This window comes from Drosophila sulfurigaster, chromosome 3 (assembly GCF_023558435.1).
Source record: "Drosophila sulfurigaster albostrigata strain 15112-1811.04 chromosome 3, ASM2355843v2, whole genome shotgun sequence".
Lineage (NCBI taxonomy): Eukaryota > Metazoa > Arthropoda > Insecta > Diptera > Drosophilidae > Drosophila > Drosophila sulfurigaster.
Window position 1 is genome coordinate 52274509 of NC_084883.1, and position 21124 is coordinate 52295632.

Consider the following 21124-nt stretch of genomic DNA (forward strand, 5'->3'; position numbering starts at 1 on the left):
AACATTATGTGGAGATTCAAATGAGATTAATATGAATTCAATTATAGAAATGATAACTTTCAATATGTTGGAGAAATTATTCAATAAGCTAACGCTTTATTAAAGTATATTTAACTTAGTGGTAAAAGGAATGAAAGCAATAAATACAATACTAATAAGGCAAGTGCTACAAATGGAACTAATACTACTTAGCTAATAAAATAAGTGCAAGGGTTCTCATCTACTTGGTAAATTTATTAGTACTATAGTTAAGAATGCATTTTTAATATTTTTTGTTTAGTATTTGGTATTCGAAGTTAGCTTAAAATTATATTGTACATTATTTTGAAGGTTGCCAATTTACAACTCTATAAATTTTGGGTACGAGTGAATAAAACTTTAATTCATTATCGTTGATTAAAAAAAGGGTCGTCGCGAGAGTTGATTAAATAAGGGTTGTCCACTTTTATTTTTATATGGACGTATGAAAATTTAAAATTTGCAGTAAGAATTTTTAGAGCTGTCACATAAACTAAATTGGTAGATAGTCATACGTGTTGACTTAAAAGGGTTGACACCTTTTTATGTTCTTAACATAGATATTTGAAATTTGTAATCTGAAGAAGAAGTTAAGGAGCTTCCATTTAAAAAAGACTGATTAAAAAGGGTTGTCAACTGTTAATTTAAAAAAGCGATTGATCTACAGAAATTTGGCTTTCGTAAAAGCAAAAATAAGTTATATGATTGCCAGCAAAAACAGGTTTTATTCAAATTTGTCACTAATATATGGGGCTGTTATTCTGGTTGACTTAATAGGGTTGTCATCTTTTTTAATGACAACAATGTAGATGGTTGAAATTGGAAATCACAAAAAGGTAATGAGCTCTCATTTTCGTAATGAAATGTTATATTATTATTTGCAATTAAAAATGATTTAAGACAGGGTTGTCACCTTTTTCTTTAACAACATTGATGTACAAAAATTGCAATTTGCTATAACACGAAGTTATAAAGTTGCCAGTTTAAATAGAGTGGAAAAAAAGATTTGATTTCAGAATAGGGTTACCACCTTTATTATAACATAAATTTATATAAATTTGCAATTCGCAATGAAAGAGTTGTCATTGAACGATACGAATATTATAGCTATGAGCAAAGTTTATATTAATAATAAATTCTTTTGGGAAATACTTCCAAGTTACTCAAGACAGCCATAATTGGATAACTTTGCACTAGTTAACATAAGCTCAATTGAAGCAGCTGCTGCTGATTTTGCTGTCAGGTGGATGAGAAAGAACATGCTTTGAGCTGAAAGCTGAAAGCATTCAAGCGAAACAAAATCAAAAATCCGCATACATTTCGCAAGGGTTTTGCTTGTCGAGGTAAAAGATAATCAGGCAATTTACAGTTCCCCAGCTGGAGAGCCAGAGAGAAACAAGGATAGAGGGTAGAGGGGTGGGTGGGTGGAAAATGTAATCAAGATCAAAAATGCACATCAGACAAGGGGCCAAGGTCAACAAGGAATTTCAATTCCAATGGGCTAATCTATTATTCATTTGCCGCGAGCAACGAAGAGACTTCAGACTCTGGCAATATTCTGGATTCCAATTCATATTTGGACTTCAAAACACACAACAACACGAAATTGTGTGGGTGTGTGTGTGACAAGTTCTAGCGATACAAAACAGATTAAAGAAATAATTTCAAGAAGTTTTGCCTTGCAGACTGCTGCAGCAAGCGAAAGCGATACGCGGACAGGACGGACTTGGGGACTTTGGGGAGTTTATACAAACTTTTGTAGAATCAAACGGCGTAAAAATTGACTGCGCCATGGCTGAAGGAAGTTGTGTCGTTGTGGCAGCACTAGTAACGATGCCACGCCCCTGCCAACAACGCCCACATGCGGCAGTCTGCTTTTGTGTTGCAGTTGTCGCCACGATACAAAAAAAAAAACGAGAAGTAAATAAAAGAAGCGTAAAGCAAGACAATTGAAATACGAGAGAAATAGTGTGAAGGAGGAGGAGGAGGAGGAGGAGGGGGAAAAGGTGGAAAGAGCGGAGTCATTAAAATGTATGCACACTATAGCAATAGGGGTGGAGTGGGCGTGGCTGAGTCTGCTTGTGTTGCAAGCTGAGTTTTGTGTGCAATTTTAATGAGTTGGAAATGATTTGTGTGGAAAACTGGCCCCAAACAGTGAAAAGGAGAAGATGTCAGACCCGGGAGACAGAAGGGGACAAGGGGAAAGGACGATGAGAGACGCAGCTTGTGGCTGCTATCAACTGCAGGCAGGACACGCAGTCCGCCCTCAACTCAACTCAATTTACTGTAAAAAAATATGACTATCGTTGACGTTGACATTAGAGATCATGTTGTCTCTCCTCTTCACTTTACTTCAGTTCACTTTGCATGTTAAACCCAGACTCCTTCCCCCTTACCGCCCCCCTAAGACTCACTTGATGTATGGCTGATGGAGGGCAACGAGACTGGCATGAATGCCCACACTGATGGCCGCCAAGTGGAAGTAGTCGAAGAGCACCGGCAGATGATAATGAAGACCGCGTCCCGGATGAAAGTTCAACTGCAAATTGCGTGTGGAGGCCAACGACAAGTTGGCGCTTCCATTCTGCTCGGCAAACCAAAGTTCCAGCTGCAGCGAGAACTCGGCTCGTTCGATGGACTCCTTCAGGTGACGGCTGTCAACTGCAAAGACACACGAGAGAGAGAGAAAAAAGAGGAAGGAAAAACTTGAATACGACTACGAATATGAGTGTTCAATTTGAGTGAGTGTTGTGTGAGTGAGTGTGTGTGAGTGTTGTCAGTATTTGTGTGCTTGCCTCGCAAATCCTTAACACAAATATGCCTTCACTTTCCCCCCTCCTCCTCCTCATCCTCCTCCTTCTTCAAGCAAATCTTGCGTGCAAACATATTTCAGTTTATTGCTGCGTTTCGTAGTTTCTAGCCCACAAATGCTCACAATTCTCTGCCCACACACATTGATTATTGGTTTTCGCTTAAGCTATCGTGAGGACTTCAAATATACTATATACTATTCGTAGTATGTCGTTGTAGTAATAGTAGGTTAACCCATTTCATATTGCGAAAGGTTTAGTTAGCATTGGGAAAAGTTTTCGTCTCTTTTTTTAGTACTTTTGTATTAGGAAAACTATAGAAAACTATTTCTGACTATTGCGTGCTTGCATGAATGAATGACTGATGGTTTGTGCGACTGATTAAATTATTAAAGCTTGCTCAGAGAAAGTTTTTAGAGTATTTCTTCACTGCTGCTGATTGAGTGAATAAAAGAATGAGCATGAATAGCTAAGGAAATAAATGCTTAGGGGTTTAGTTGGGAATTCTACGAAATGAATATAGCAAACTCTTTTAGAATATTCTGTGAGTGCGGTTTAGTGATTGACAAATATAATATTTAAAGGAACTATTTTAAAATGTGGTTAAAAAATGTCTGTAGTTTCTGCAAAAATAAATAAATAAGGGAATAAGCAGAAAATAAATTTTTGTAGGTTTCGTTGGCATTCTAAAAGTTCAAGACAATTTGTTTGAAATTTTTCTGTAGACAAATCTTGTAGAATATTTGGTGAAAGCAGGAATTCAATTTAGTTTGTAAATTTTTGTCGTTTCTACAGAATTATATATTATATAATAATTGAATGAAAAAAGCAAAAGGAATGAATAGGTAATAGAATATATTCTTGGTTCATCTAGTTGGCTTTATTTTTATTTTATTTATTATATTAAATCAAGTATGAAATACTTCAATGACAAATGCCTTTTTTAATTTTACAAAGAGAAAACTGGCTGTTAGTGCTTTCGACTTAATATTTAGTTATTATAGTTGCTAGCTGCTTGATAAATAATTTAAAATCTGTTTGATAAATTTCTGTTGTCTATTATTGATAATTAAATAAGAAAAGAAATGAAGATGATGGCAGAGAATAAATTCTTGAGGGTTAACATTTTTGTAAAGAAAATTATTTGAAAATATTTAGTGAGTGTGGAGCTATTGATTGATTAAAATAACTTTTATTAAAAAATTTCAAATGGTAACTTTTCTTTATTTCAAAAAATAAGTAAAAGTATGGCTGATTGTACTGAAAAGCAATTAAACAAAAAAAGATTGGTACCCATTTAAGAGAATACATTCTAGGGGGATTAGTTAATAGTTTAAAAGTATGGAAACATTTCTTTAGAATTTTTAGAAGTAAATATTCTTAGTCAAATAAGATAGAAAACTGTATCTATACAAAACTGTTAGTTCTTAATTAATTGAATGATTTATTGTTAAACTTTGTAGCAGCAAGTGTAGACTAAATAAGTGACTAAAGCAATGTCTAACTGAATGATTGATAGATTTATTGAAGTACTGTCTGCATGTGAAATGAATAAACTTGGTTCATTTCTAGCTGATTGATAGATATCTAAATGTTGTGAATAGTTTGCACTGAGTTTGCTGATTAAGTGCCCGTCAGGCAACTGACAGCACAGACTGTTCAAAAGTTCCCCCAAAAAACTTGAGTGACAGTCCGGTTGCGGTAAACAAAATAGATTTTTGAGAATATTACAAAATATTTATTGAATCAATGCGACGAGAGTTGCAGAGTGGAAAACTAATAATTGATTCTGTTCGAAAACTATAAACTATATTAAATGGATATTGATGTGTGTGTGTGGAAAAGTTTGTTGCTGACATGGATTAATTTGTGTTCGATCCTGGCAAAACTTTATTTGTTGCGAATCGATAACTGAACGAGAAATATTGCTAGCGAATTGCTTATAAATTTATCATCAAATTAATAGTAAATGGCATTACTAATACGGTTACAGGAGCGTGTACAGCAAGAGTTTGTGTTCTCCTGCTGTCATTTAATCAAATTCAATTCACTTCACACCTCGATGCGCCTTTATGAGCCACGGCACACGTTGGTTGCGACTCCGTTTTCCCCACTTTCCACCTTCCACATTGTGTTTTCCCCTCGATGCTGCTGTTGCCAACTCTTGTGTGCAACATAAAATTCATTTGTTTTCATAAAATGGGGATTTGCACGGCTAAAGCCAAAAGCTGAAGATGCTCCGAAAGCTGCTGTAGCTGAAGTCGCATTCATTGACAATAAAAAAAGAAACTGACAAAGTTGCGCACAACCCCATCTCTAGAGTACTGTGCTTTTTATACTCGCTAATAATAAGGTAAAAGGGTATTATAAGTTTGTGCTGGCATGAAGTGTATGTAACAGGCAGAATGAGACATTTTCAACTCTATAAAGTATATATATTCAAGATCAGCATCAACATGCGAGCCGATCTAGCCATGTCCGTCTGTCCGTCTGTGTGTCTGTCCGCCTGTCCGTCTGTCCGTATGAACACCTAGATCTCAGAGACTATAAGATTTAGAGTTATATTTTTTTTCGACAGCATTTGTTATTTTTGCACGCAGATCAAGTTTGTTTCAAATTTCGGCCACGCCCACTTCCGCCCCCGCAAATCAAAAAAATCGAATAACAAGCGTAATTTGGAAGATTGTGTCGAAATTCGGTACATACAATAATAACTATAGTCGGCATGATACCTAAAAAATAGGTTGCGATCAGATACAAATTTTGTATTGGCTAAAACGCTTGCTTACTACGGGTCTAAGTTGCTTTGGATGCAATCTGGTATATATTGAATACAATATTATATCATTATACCAAATATAGGCCATAGTATATTTTTTTGTATTTTTCTTGGTATATTTGAAGAAGAATACCTTTGGTATATTGTGTACTCGATGGTATATTTTGAATATAGCAATATTTATATATACTAAATATAGTGTGTGTCATATCTTTAGTATTTTTGCGATATATTGATTTGGCATATTTTAAGATTAATACCTCACTATATTATAACTGGGGTAAATTTTGCACTCTATGGTATATTTTAAATCTTTTACTACTATATACCACATACAGCCGTTGATATATTTTTAGTATTTTTGCGGTATATTAATTTGGCATATTTGTGTTGCTTTTATTCACAATGTGTATCGCGTATCTCGCAGTCGATCACACTCGACTGTCGCTTTCTTACTTTTTTGTGTGTAGAATTGCGTGGCCTCCTTGGGCATTACTCATACGCCCGGTGTGACAATTGCTTGACAGCTTTGTGGCTGAATATTTTAAATGCCTAGGCACTTGGGAGAAGGAGAGACTGAAGAGTGAGGACGCGATAAGGGCTTGTGGCATAGTTTATTATGCCGCTTCATTCAGCTTGTTGTGCAACACGCTGCAGCGAGGTGCAACACGCTCTTTGTGCTAAGAGACACACGTGTAAAAGAGATAAATTGCGTAGCTACTCAAAGCTGGGAAGAATGGGGAATGGGAATGGGAATGAGTTGTGTTGTGTGTCAGTTAGGCACTTCTTGGAAGGGCCAAAAGAAGACTTGAGAAGCTGTCAAAGTAAAAGTAACTTTTTGTTTTGCTGCGGTTTTGTTGCTGCCACTTTACTTGCCTCTCGTTTTGTATGCGTTAAAGGGCCGCACACACATGGAAACACACACACATGGAAACACACTTTGCTCGCATGCGAGCAAAACTTGTCCAAATGAATTAATCACTTTACCCAACAGGCAGCGAGTGGATGTTGTTGCTCACTTGTTGTTGGCTCGCCAAAAGGATGGCAGCTGAAACAACAACAACGAGAAGGTGTCAGTGTACATGACAACAACAACAGCAACAACAAATTGAAAGGCAGCTCGGGTATCTGATGAAGTCTGGCAAGTGCTCATCAGCGTCGCATCAGCGTGCCACAGGAATACTTCGTGTGTGTGGCAAGCAAACCAGACAGACAATAAGATTGAAATATGGAGCAATCACTAAGCAACGCTTGGATAATAAGGAAATAAGATATACGGACTTTCCACCCCCTTCATCTCCCCCCTTTCTGTCTCCCTCTGTGCGTGTCTGTTTCTCTGGAGATTTCCATCGTAATCCGTGCATTACGCTATTGAGAATTGTTTAAAGCCATTTGATTGGGAATAAAGCCAGACAAGGTGTCTACGATTTGGCATTGATTTTAATGAATATATATAGACTCTAGTCCTTATCTATATTTCGCATGCATTGCACACTTTGCTAAAGGATTTAGAGCGATGTGTGAGCTAAACTCTGGTCAGACTTGAAGTGAAGTTCAAACTCAAAATTTATACACAAATTGTGCTTAAAATTATCAAGTTGAAAGCACTCAAACAAATTGCATTTAAGAATATAAGTTTGTTTGAGGTAATGCAGTCATGTCAATATTGAAGTGCAGCTAAAGACTTCAAGTTTGTCGTTTAAAATTCTTAGTGGACAAGAAAATTGAGCGAACATAATTTGCTTTGAGTTAATATAGTCAAATAAAATGTCACAAACTTTTAAGAAGGTAAAGTGAACTTTTTGAGTATATTTAAATATTAAATATTGCATAAGCGTTTCGTTTTTTGACTCAACTGAATATGAAATAAATTTGTTGCAAGCTTTAATTTAGGTTTCTGTAGAGAATCTTTAACGAACAAATAAAATAAATAATAATAATACAAGGCTATAAGGCTACACAATTTTTATGAGCACTCATTACTTGTATAGTATAATAATTTCATTAATTGTCTATAGTTAAATTATACATATATGAGCGAGAAAGGGAGCGAGAGAGAGAGAGGGAGAGCTTAAAAAATTTTGTGTTCTTATGTTGTCTTTTATTTTTACAGTGACGCTTTAAAGTAAAAGTTTTTCATAATTTTAGTTAACATAAAGAAAAAGAAATAATTTTTTTACTTTACAGACTCTAACTATGTTCTGCACTTAACATTTTAAACTGTGATTTATTATTTATGAAATGATCAAATAATTTGCTCGGTACCAATAATTATTCACATAAACATTTTCCCATAACTGAAGTACTGATTCATCTGTCTATCTAACTTGGGCTTTAATTTAGATTTCAAAAGTGATGAAAGTGTTTCACGGAATTAACAATAATTATTATTATTATTATAACTGGCATACAATAAAATTGCTCTGTTAAATATCAATATTTGCTAATCAAATATTTATGAATAGCAATTAAAAAGAAACTTTTTCTATAACAGGCAGACAATAAGCTTAAACTTTCAGAGAACAAAAGATGCTAATTAAATAATTCATATTAAATTTCATCATTTGTTTCCAAATATTGCCCAACATTGGAACTCAAGTAATAATTCACTCCAAGAAATTTAGTTGTCATTTGCTTGAGATTTTATTGCACAATTCACATAAACATAAAAACTGAATTTATTTAAAAATAAATAGATATTTTCTTGCGCCATATATTCTAACGTATTTTCGCTGCGTATTTTTATTTTTATTTTCATTTGTTATTTCTTATTTTGTTGTTGCTGTTCTTTTCTTGCTTGGTCGTCGATTGCGAACAAAACATTTTGCTAGCATTTTGCTTTATATATTTTCTTTTTTTGCATATTTATTTTATTATTGCCCTGCCCCATTTACGAGCGTCGTTGCCGGCGGCCTCCTTTCTGTGCTCCCTCCCCTCTCTCCTCTTATCTATCTCCGCTCCGATACGACCCCATGAAATTGACTTTCAATTTGTTTTCCATTTTTGCGCCTGGTTAACTTTTTATGCCATTTTCATATTGTCTGTTGGCATTTTTTTGCACTTCTTTATGTGCACAACACTCGTCGTATTCTACTTATATATAAACCTACATACATATATTATATATGTATGTGTTTTTATCCTGATTTCCTTTGAAGTTTTGCGGAGGCATGCGGCTTGCAAATGCCGGGCAAATGAGGTCAATGCATTGTCCTGCAAGTCCTTTTTGCTTTTGTGTCCTTGCTCTGCCCGCAAATTCAATTTTGTAGTAGCAACAAAAGTATCGCAAAACTAGCAAAGAAGCTACTTCGACTTCAAAAAGCTTTGCCAACTTGGCCAACTAATTGTCAAAGTGTTCGTGTGCGTCTTAGGTGGCACTTAAAAAGTGGGCGTGGCAGCCAAGACACTGCAGTAAATGCAATTAGGGGACAACTGCCAAAATTGAAATTCCAGCTTTGTGATAGTTGAACTCACACAAAACTGTTATAACTGTCATACTACTACTACTACTACTATTGACAGTCTGTTATACGCGAGTGTCTGCTTATGTAACCCAGCCGTCTAGCGGTGGTCAACAACAAAACTGGCAACTGGCATCTTTCACTCCCTGGAGCTTGGAAAACTTTTGGCCTGGTGACACGCGAACCAAAGCCAAAAAAGTTCACTGTTTGATTTATATATCCAATTGAGGAATAAAACTTTATCTTTAACTTTGTTGCCGCCCACTGTGTGAGCCAAATCAGTTGGTTCATTTCCCTTTCCCGCTTTTTATACCCGGTACCTATGGGGTGGAGGGGTTTTATTACTTTATGACTACAGGAAATGTACGTAAGGAGGATAAATGTGATATAATGATAATTCTATATTGCAAAAAAAACGGGCTTTCAATGATTTCGTTGACGATATAGTATTTTAAGTACTTTATGGTATATTTTTAGTATAGTAGTATATGTTGACGATCTAGTATATTTTGTACTTTATGGTATATTTTGAGTATAGTAGTATAAAACTTTATCTTTAACTTTGACGATCTATTATATTTTGTACTTTACGGTATATTTTAAGTATAGTAGTATGTTGATATACCAAGTGTATCACTTAAGTTTATTTTCGGTGTATTAATTTCGCATATAATATAGAAGTATATCGATAGACAAAATATATCTTTTGAGTATTTTTCGGTATATCAATTTTGCGCACTACAACGAAATACTAAATGTATTCAGTATTTTTTAGTATATTTTATTCCAACAAAAATATCTAATATATCTTTCGATATATTTCAGTACTTTTGTTACTACATTATTTTGGTATATTTCAACGAAAATACTAAATATAGTTTTTTCATATATTCCAGTATTTTTGTTAATACATAAATATGCTATACATATTTCAACGAAAATACCAAATATATATTTTCTTAGATTGCAGTATTTTTGTCAGTACATTAGTTTGGTATATTTCAAACGATAATTTGAATTATAGGTTTTACTGGATTTCATTATTTTCTTAACGAAATTACAGAACTCTTTTGTTTCTCTTGAAAATGGTTAGCGGGTATCTCACAGTCGACCCCACTGGACTTTCTTTCTTGTTCACTCTACTCACCCAGCAGATGGCTGCGAAAGTGTATGACATCCCGTAGCGGCACCTCTTCGTTGCGATAGAGTATCTGAAAAATGCGCGAGGCGCCGCTGCCATTGATTATGGATGCGGATGTGCAACTGCCGTTTCCACTGCTGTTCCCATTGCCATTCCCACTCCCATTCCCGTTGCCATTTCCATGCCCGTTGCCATTCACAATACCGTTGCCGTTGCCCATCACCGTTGTGCCAGCATCCTCCGGCGATGGCTGCTCATGTTCGCGCTCGCTATCGCTGGTCGGATCAACGACGCCGGCTCCATGTCCGTTCAGATTCGGCTTGCCACTGGCATCGGGAATACTTGTCTCCACCTGGACGGGTAGGCGTGGCGACACGCGCAGTCCGCAGCGCACCTGATAGAGCCTGCAAAAGTCAGATGGGAATATGAGAAGAGGTGTGCGAAGTGTCTCGATTAATCATCCATTCATTGTGGCGGCCTACAAGGCGTATGACATACTCATACACCATATAATTACGCATACGCAGCGTTGCACGCTTTTGTATGGTTGCTAAAGATTATTGATTGCCTTTATTTTTGTCGTTTTTGGCAATTATATTTTTGTACTATATATGTATATATGTATATTTGTACTTTTTATTTTTTTACTCGTTTCGTTTATGTTTTACTTAGATCGATTATTAGATGAAGCTTAATTGATTGACCTTATAGCTTTTATCAATTAAACTTGAGTGTTGAGATACTTATAACCTTTTTTTTTTGGAATTTAATGCGTGTTTTATTTTTAGCAATGTGTAATTTAATTGGCATATTTTAGTTTTTTTGCGGTATTTTATTCGGTATATTTTTAGAATAATAATGCACTGTTTTGTTTTTATTATAAAATGGGTATTTATTATTTGTATCACATTTAACATTTGATTTGATTTATATTTTTTTAACTTTTTATTAATATAGAATTTTTAAATATTCTTTTTATGATTTTTGTTGAGTTGTTTTTAAATTTATTTTTAATAGTGTATTTCTTTTAAATTGGTTTTAAATAATGTGATAGCTGTTCATTATTATTTTAAATTTCGTTACATATTTTATAGTTTTTATATTATTGATGAATTAATTTTATTTTTTTTTAATTTATATTTATTGCCTTTTATTTGTCTTTGTTTTAAATTTTTAACTAATATTTTAAATGAAGCATTATATTCTTCATTTATGTTTTTACTTTGTTATATTGTTGCCGTATTAAACTTAATTAATTTTATTTTTAATCACATTTGTGAATGGGTTTTCTTTCTTTTCAACTTAAATTGTATGAGTTCCCTTACACATTTTAATGAATATTTTTGTTTGTATCATTTAATTTCTCATTTAATCATCAAAAGTCTTTAAGTATGTAGCAAACAGTGCTTCACACATTATTTTTGCTATATCTTTCTGTCATTTCACTCGTTCTCTATCGTTTCCTCTCTTTCTTTCTCTGTCTACCCTTCTGCTACTGTAGATTGTTTATATTTTTACGCAAATTTCATGCGAGCTTTGTTTGTTGTTCAGGTATTTTTAAAACACAAACTGTCTGCCCTCCTCTTTGCGATCTCTGCTTCGCCTATTTGCTGTCCACACTTTGCGTATTGCGTTGGCTACTCGTTCATCTTCAAGGGCCACCGTCAGCAGCAGCAACAGCAGCAAATAAAATAACGCAAACACAAACAATAAAAACGGCAGCAGCAACGGCAAACTCACTACGGACAACGACATCGGACAGTGGACAACGGACAACGACAACGCATGGCAACTGCATGAAAATTGAAAATCCCAACAAACACTTGGCTGACAATTAGTGAGTGCTACGGTCACTGCAAATGTCACGCCCCAACGCCTACAGCTGCCACTGCTGATTGCCTTTGCAATTCCTATTTGCACTGTTTATACCCGCTATCCATAGGGTAGGAGAGTATTATAGCTTTGTGCGTGCAGGAAATGTATATAACAGGCAGAAGGAGGCATCTCTGATCCTATAAAGTATATGTACATATATATTTTTGATCAGCGATATAGCCAAGTCTGTCTGTCTGCCTGTCTGTCCGTCTTTCCGTATGAAAGCTTAGATCTTAGAAGCTATAAGAGATAGAGATATACAATATCAGCACTTCCTAGTTTTGCATGCTGATCAATTCTGGTATATTTTAAATGTAGTACTTTATCAATATGCCAAATACAGTATATTTGTAGTTTATTTTAGTATTTTTGTGGTATATATATTCGGTATATTTTAAAATTAAGAACTATATCAATATAACAAATATAGAATTTAGTATTTGTTTTAGTATTTTTGCAGTATATTATTTTGGAATATTTGTATGCTGATCAATTATGGTATATTTTAAATGAAGTACTATATCAATGTTCCAAATATGTTATATGTTTGGTATATTTTAGTATTTTGTGGCATATTAATTTGTTGTATTTTAAAATTAAGTTCTATATCAATATACCAAATATTACCTTTGGTATATTTTCAATATTTTTGTGGTATATTGATTCGGTATATTTTAAAATTAAGGACTATACCAATTATAAACTTTGGTATATTTTTAATATTTTGCGGTATGTTCTTTTGATATATTTTAAAATTAAGTACTATATCAATATACCAAATACCTTTAGTACATTTATAGTATTATTATACACATATAATATGATATATAATATGGTATTAATATGGTATATTTTTTTACCGCAATGTTTCTCTTTTATTGAAAATGCGTACCTGGTATCTCACAGTCGAACTAACTCGATGGTAGCTTTCTTAATTGTTTTTTTTTTGCCTACTCCCTGCTGTTATTTATATTTGTGTTTGTTTATTGCACTTTACTCCTCTTTCCCCTCTGAATGTAATTTTATTAAATTTAAACAGAAACTAACAAATGTTTTCATCTCTCTATTTACTTAACATTCGAAACTTTGAATATATATTTTCGTTTTTTTGGGGGGCAAGTGCAGCTCTTTACCATATGAGGAGCATGTGACCCAGATTCATCGTTTTAGTATTTTAGCAGACTCGCCACGATCCGATTCATTCGAATAATGAGTACCCATTTGCATTGCATCATTGAACAACTCATGAATGCATTTCCATTCGTAATTAGCTCGCTCGTTTATTGCTCGCATTTCCACCTATTCCATTTATTGTACACAAATTGCTTGAACGCTTTGAAGAGCGTTTACGAGATTCTTGGAATGTGATGTGTTATAGTATCATTAACCGGCTGACGACTGCTCATCAATCAGTTGTATTTCTATATAATACGACCTTGACCCAACTCCAGCTGGGAGACACATTGCAAATTATAGTACGTTGCGTTTTATTTTTAATAAGCAATCGTGAATAACAAATGTTATTTGTATTTCCAAAAATGAAGGATTATTTTTAATAATCACCTTTTTTTTAATAATATTTTTCAACCAATTTAATGTTTGTTGATATGAATTTCTCTCGAGAATTGGGACTGATTATTTGCTGCTTATTTTTGTTGATAACTTTTGCATTATTGAAAATGTTTTTATTAAACCTTTAAATATAATTGTAATAGTTCATTATTATTGATTATCAGTTATATATTGATTTAACTTCAATGGTAAATTCTCTTTAATTAACAATCAATTGTTAACATTTCTGAATGTCTTCAGGGCTCAATTTGTTTTTTTGAACTTTGTATTTGTTGTTTTAAAATTTTGTGATGCTGTTTGTCCAACTAACGAACTCTTGTTTATTTTGGCATTTTATATTGCTTTCATGTTGCGAATTTATTTGGAATTCCAATTTATTTATACATTTACTATGTACAATTTTAAGGTTATTATCAACATTGAATTGACCTATGTGGTTATTTACTATGAAATTGTTATATAGCATAAATTAAAGGCTGTTGAATTTTATTTTCTTATTTGAAAATGTTGAATTGATTGTTCGAATTATTTATCGAGGATTTGATAACTGCAGGCAGTTCATTTCCATTAAGTTTACATTTAAAATTATTAGAGTTTACTCGAAATTTGGAAACTGTTGTAGAATTTATTTATTATTTAGAAATTTGTGTTTATCTTCTTTCATGCAGTTTAACTCAATTTAGTAAAGGTTCAAAATGATGAGAGATTATTGATTATATTGAATTGTTTGTAGAATTTCCTAATTTTTTTTAAATGTATCTTTATTTATGTTTGAATTCGAATTATTGTAGCATTTTATTTTACTTATTTATTATGGATTTGTAATTCAGTTTTAATTAAAGTAGTTAGAATTAACGAGATTAAAGTTTAACTTGAAACTTGAAACTTTTAAAGTTTTTTGTTTGAACAATTTATTTACACAAAAAGTATTCTATTTATTTTGAGTAGATTTACTAGGAAATTGAAGGTAATTGAGAAGGGAATTCAAAACTTTTTGTAGAATTTATTCGTCATTCAGTTATTTATTTTATTGTTTTGTATTCACTTATTAGACAATTTAATTTATGGTAAATGGAAAATGATTGGAGGTTATTGGAAATTATTCAATTTTTGTAGAATTTATTTATTATTCAGAAATTTGTTTTATGAACATTTATTTTTTATTTTAGGTAGTATAATTATTTTTAGTTAAAGTTGAAGACATGAATTTTGATAGCGTTTAATTTTTCTTATTAATTAAAAAGGTTTTGTGCAGTTGTTAAGAATTAAAAGATGTAAAAGTTTATTTCGAATTTTCGAAATTTTAATATTGCTCAATATAGCATTTTTGAATAGTTTTGATACCTTCTGGGTTCAGTTTTAACATTATATTATAATATATAATATATATAATATAATTTTGATTCAATCTTGATTTTATTCTCGATTTTATCACGTTTTATTTTTCGATGTACTTATTCATTGTGATTTAATTGAGTTAAAGTTTTGATAAATCAAACTCACCCGCGTTGAAAGAGATCGACATTGAAGAATTTGTGCAGCTCGACGGAGAACTCAATAGTAGCCTGGAGGTCGCCCATGGCTGCTTAAGCTGCTCCTCCTTCCGCTGCTCCTCCTTCCCCCCTTGGTCCTGCTGCAACTGTGTGTGGCCCAGTGACAGTCTGCTGGACAGCGATTGCAATTCAAGTTGTCATTCAGTACGTTGAGCCAGCTGCTGAGTGTGTGTGTGTAGATGGGTGAGTGCGGGTGTGTGAGAGGGCGGTTGATAGCCGCAGCTGCTGAAAGAAAGTAGAAAAGATAGCAGAAGAGAATAAGTATGAGAGAGAGAGAGAGAGAGAGTGGGCGATGGCAAACTTGAGCATAAATGCGGTAAGTAGGAAAGTGTTGCTTGGGCGATGCCACTTTCATGCCAAGTTCGATTAGGGTAGACAAACCGCGCTCTCAATATTTATTGCACACTATTGGCAGCTTGAGCAATTGATTGGCTCGTAATTGTGCAGAAACTGTGCCAAGTGGGACTCAGATGGAGAGGGAGGCGGAGAGGGAGGAGGAGAACTGGCTAACTGCAAGTTGCCTGCGGCTGAGGTTAGCAGGTCAGCCACAACGAGGAAGAAGAACAACAACAAACAACAAACAACAACAACAAGCTAAGGGAAGCCCGCGACTATGTCAGAAGAAGAAGAACGAGGCCAAAAGCAACGAAGGAAGCAACGACGCAGAGACAACTACAACAACAACAACAAGAAAAACCCTCAACTACAACGACGGATAAAACTTTTAATCGCACAAAACAACAAAAGCGTTTTTCATGTTGTTGTCCGTCGTTGCTGTTGTTGTAGTTGCTGTTGTCAACCCCACGCAACAACGCCTACAATAACATTAATGTGCTGCAGTTAATGCCGCAGTCAGCGAGTCAGTCTCGTTTCGTCTCTCGTCTCTCCTCAGTGGGTCACAGGCTGCCCTCGCTTGTTGACACAATGGTAACGCCAAGCAAAAGATGTTGATGAAAGCAACCACGCTGTATGTATGTGTATGTGTGTGCCACACCATTGTCAATGTGGGTTAACCAGACTGCGCCATTTGCAAAATGAACTGAAGCAGCAAAAGCAAAAGCAGCCGCAACCAAAACACAACTTGGCCAGGAGCAGCAAAGCAAAAGAAGAAGAGATGGAGCACCTGCTGTGTTCTGTGCTGTGTTCTGTGCTGTGTTGTGGACTGCCTTCGTTAGCACATTCTTACGACACAATTTGGCTTTATAGTTTGCCACATTTTTGGCTTAGCTTGTCATTAGAGCAAGAGCCATCTATCCTCTATCTCTTTGGCCTGTCAATATTTGCTGCTCATGAATATGAAATGTATTCTAAGCATTTTGTCGCATGCGACATTTCGATTCGATTTCGTCTGTGCTACCAAATTAAAAGCAAATTTGTTCACTGTCACACACACACACTCACACACTAAACACACTCATTCATTGACAAAGTTGTTGCGCGTGTTTTGCGCTTTTCAAATAATGACACTTTTAACTTTTAACTCGTTGCTTGAGCTCAACGCAAACATTGCCCATACGCAACGTTGTCTGTTTGGATTTGAAATGTGCATAAACTTTGTATCTGGGTCAACTAAAAGTTACAAGCGTCCCGCACAAAACGGAAGCCAGCTAAATGGACGTGCACGACTAGCGGATATCCTGCCAAAAAAAGCATATCCTGCTAAATTATTGCACACGGTTTTCGACTAATGTATAATGGATTTGTGTGAGAAATGTTTAAGTGTTTATTTTTTTGGTAACAAACATGAAACTATCTTGTTGTAGGGAATTACTGACTAGGTAGATATCCTGTAATTAATATTTATGGTATATTTTAAAGATTTTATTATCTAATCTTTAAATTAAGGAATTAAGAGATTTATATATAGTTTTTCAATATTTTTATACCTATTTTCATTAAACTATAAAATATAAATGATATTATATGTATTATATATATAAACAACTTTATTATCTATTCTCGAAAATTATTATTATAACTTCTTAACATCTTTGAAAGCTTAAAGAATTAAATGAAATTAATTTTTCCCTAAAACACATACCCTGTAAATAATATTTATGCTATATTTTAAAGTCTTTCTTGTCTAATCTCTAAAATTCTTATGATGGATTTATCTATGAAACTATATGCTCGGCTTTTTCTACTCGAATGTCCTGTAAATAAGATTTCTTACGTTTTTCCAAGTCTTTCTCGTCTAATCTCTAAAATGGTTATGAGAACAGTCAAGTATTTATAAAATGTTAAGGGATTAATAGAAATATATTTTCTTAAATATTGTAATATATTTTGCCGAAATTATGTATGCATGTAGCCTTGCTTTGCTTGTTCTATGCAGATACCCTGTAAATAATATTTATTAAAATCTGGAAATACTTATTGTCTTGTTCTTAAAATACGTATGAAATGCTGAGTATGCTTTGAAAGCTTAATTTTTAGAAATATATGTATATTTTTTTAAATATTATAATAAAATTGTTTGAAAATATAGAGTATATTCTTAGCTTGGCAGCTACCCTGTAAATATTTATTTTTACAGTCATACAAGTATTTCTTAAAAAGATTTATTTATAAGAAGTTAAAGTATTAAGTATGTTCTATAACCTATTACACCTTCTCTTTAATGTACAGGGTATAAGCTGCTGCTAGTTAACTGATTTAAATTACTGAACTCGCTTTTGCAATTGTTTCGAACTCAGCTACAGCTGTTATAGCAACTAACTTTGAATTCTAATTAATAAAAGACGTTATTAGTAGTTATAAATAATTCCAAATTACTTTTTGTTTTTATAGTTGTTTTTTTTTTCATGTAGGGTATTTTTATTGCTAACTCTACAACTCCACTCATAAATTTATGCTCACAGGGTGTGACGAGTGAAAGAATAACAAAATGCATGAGAGGAAGAGGAACATAGAAAGAGAGAGATAGAAAGAGACAGATAGAGAGAGAGAAAGAAAGAAAGAGAGTGAGCCAGAGCGTTGTAAACTTTTTAAACAGTTGGTCCAGCACTTTTTGTGCTGTTGTTGGGCCGTTGAGTTGTTGGGGATTTGCTGAGAGATGCTCGCTGGCAATTTTGTGCCAACAATTGAATACTTTGCAGCGGATTAACGGCGGATGGAGCCGAAATATAATGCGGATTTTGGGGCCCACTAAGTAGACCACAAAGCCCATAATGTTGATAGTTTCAAGTGATTTATAAAACTTTTTTAATTGGACAATGAATTCGAGAGTTTAGACAACATTTGGCGGCCAACACACAGCAAAATTTCCAAATGCGACACAATTGCGTTGCACTAATTAAGTGAAGGACGCCACTTCACTGTGATACTGTGATAAACTTGCCACTTGCAACAAAGATACAAAACAGAAGTCAAAGACAAGCAACAATTTTTGCTTCGATCGAACAAAAGAGTCTGCGCCTGATGGCCAATGAAAAATGATGATAATGATGGAGATGAGGATGAGGATGATGGAGATGGAGATAATGTTAATGTTTGTGATGAGCTCAACAGGAAGCGCGCGAGACGCGAGATGCGAACTAAAGCGAGCCTTTTTTCTAATGTCCTGTCGATGACAACGACCCTATAAAAGGAGAAATCAAACCGTTCGTGCTTATCATCATAATGATTATACCTAATGTCTTTGGCTGGCGCACGGAATTGAGCGCCAAAATGGTCATGGCCATCAACAGCCTACCAACGAAACATCCTGTTCTTTTCTCTCTCTCTTTTTATACCCGTTATCCGTAAGGTAGAAGGGTATTATAACTTTGTACCTCCATGAAATGTATGTGAGAGGCAAAAGGAGGTATCTGTGATTCTATTAAGTATATATGTACATATATTCTAGACCAGTGCTAAACAGACTAAACGATATAGCCATGACTGTGTCTGTGTCCGTTTGTCCTAGATCTGAGAGTATATAAGATATAGAGATATAGTATTCTTTTTTCGATGTTATGTTTGCACCTAGATCAAGTTTGCTTCAATTTTTTACCAAATTTTGGCACGTATAATAATAACTAAGTTTTAAGATCGGATATAAGCATGACAAAAACGCCTACTTATTTGCTATATTTTGTACTCAAATGTACCAAACATCATCAATGTACCAAATAAAGACTATGGAATATTTTAGTATATTTGTGAGATATTAATACGGTGTATTCATATGGTCTATTTCGAACGTAGTACTATTATATACCTTATACCAAATATAGGCTTTGGTATATTTTTAGTATTTTTGTGGTATATTAATTTAGTATATTTAAAAATTAATACCACAATGTTTTGCTTTTATTCCAAATGGTATGGTATTATAAATTTAGTATATTTTGTATTCGGTATTTTTTAATGTAATGCTTTATGTGGTATATTAATTTAGTATATTTTAAAGTTAATACCACAATGTTATTCCAAATGGTATGGTATTACAACTTTGGTACATTTTGTATTTGGTATTTTTTTAATGTAGTGCTTTATCAATATACCCCACGTAGCCTTTACTATATTGTTAGTATTTTTGCGGTATTATATTAATACCGCACTGTTTTACTTTCATTAAAAATGGGTAGCGGGTATCTCACAGTCGAGCACACTCGACTGTGGCTTTCCCATTTGTTCTCTTTGTCGCTCTCTTGTTTTTCCCTGTCGCTTTACGTTTCGTGCGCCCCAAATTATCGCCCTTTTTTTCTGTCTGCCAGTGTGTGTTGTAGGTGGGGAAAGAAAAGGAAGCCGGGGTAGCAGGGAGAGGGCATGTCTACGCTCGGCCCGTCAATGGCAGGCAGACCCTTGTGAATGTGTGTGGCCCCTAGATGCTGATAAGTTGCGACCCGCTGCCGTTGCCTCGTTTTGTGGCACGTTTGTTTTCTTTATTCTCTCGCAAGTTTCTTTTTGATAAATAGTGTCATGAAGACAAGTTCTCCTTCCGGACAGTCTCACATCTTGAGTGCGAATGTGTTAATGTCTAAGGTCAGCGTGGTCTCTGGACATTGTCGATGGGCTCTTGATAAATGAAAAGCTTTCATGTTCATATTTCAATTTAATAATACTCGTCGATGGGCTTTTTTCCATTTCCTTTCAGGATTCACTTTTCATTTTCATTTTCGTTTCGTGTTGACCAAAAAGCTCAAGGCAATAAATTCAATTAAAATTCAACTTGTATTTATTATCATTTTGCATTGCATTGTTAATATTTTAATTAAAGTTTTTTTTTTTTTTTTTTGTGTTCTGGCTGTTAATTTTTGTCAGAAATTCAATCAGCAATGGAAAATGTTGTTTGCTTATTGTTGTGCTGAGGAAATTTGCTTTGGCGATAATCAAAAATCAAGATCAAAGCACGAACAAATATGAAAACTTTCCCCCAAAGGGATGCAAATTCTCAGTATTCAATTATTTGTTGCTTTTGCTTGTGTGTGTTTTCTTTTTTTTTTTACATTTCGCGGAATTCAAGGACTTTAGTCGACTTACGGCTAAGTCAGGCTTCTCTGAATCAACTGTACTACGCAGTAATGCTCTTATTTTTAGATACCCTGTCATCAAAAAGAAAACATTGCTTAAGAGGTTGTCACTGTTATTGATTTGTTTAAGCATTTATTTTGTCATAGTTACTTCTGGTAGCAAATTTATTTCGTTAATGAAAAATATGGGATGTCTATGATGATGTATTTATTTTTTGAACGAAATAAATTTATCCTTAATTTTTAATAATTTTAAAATATAAAAATAAAAGTTAAGATAATTTTAATTTTTTTTATGAAAATTGTTTAATGAAAAATATAAATAGTTTCTTTTTGAATATCCTTGATATATTTTTGTTATATATTTTTTTTGAATCAAGTAAATTTAGCTTTAGTTTCAATTTTTATGTTGACTTCATTTTTATTCATTCATATTATTTATTTTGATTTTTTTATTGA

General features: G+C 33.9%; 1 protein-coding gene across 4 annotated transcripts in view; it reads right to left on the minus strand.

Moving 5' to 3' along the window:
- The window catches only part of LOC133840363 (uncharacterized), a 36462-nt gene that overhangs the window by 8521 nt on the left and 6817 nt on the right, over positions 1-21124 (minus strand). For 2 of the 4 annotated variants that reach the window (XM_062272155.1, XM_062272156.1), the window contains exons 2-4: positions 15160-15431; positions 10216-10613; positions 2433-2679 (exon numbers count right to left, since the gene is read on the minus strand). In XM_062272155.1, coding sequence (XP_062128139.1) covers positions 2433-2679; positions 10216-10613; positions 15160-15236 — 722 coding nt within the window. In that variant the 5' untranslated portion in view covers positions 15237-15431. Of the gene's footprint in view, positions 1-1772; positions 1893-2432; positions 2680-10215; positions 10614-15159; positions 15435-21124 lie in introns of all 4 variants that reach the window. The other 2 variants (XM_062272153.1, XM_062272154.1) reach the window with 2 other exon arrangements.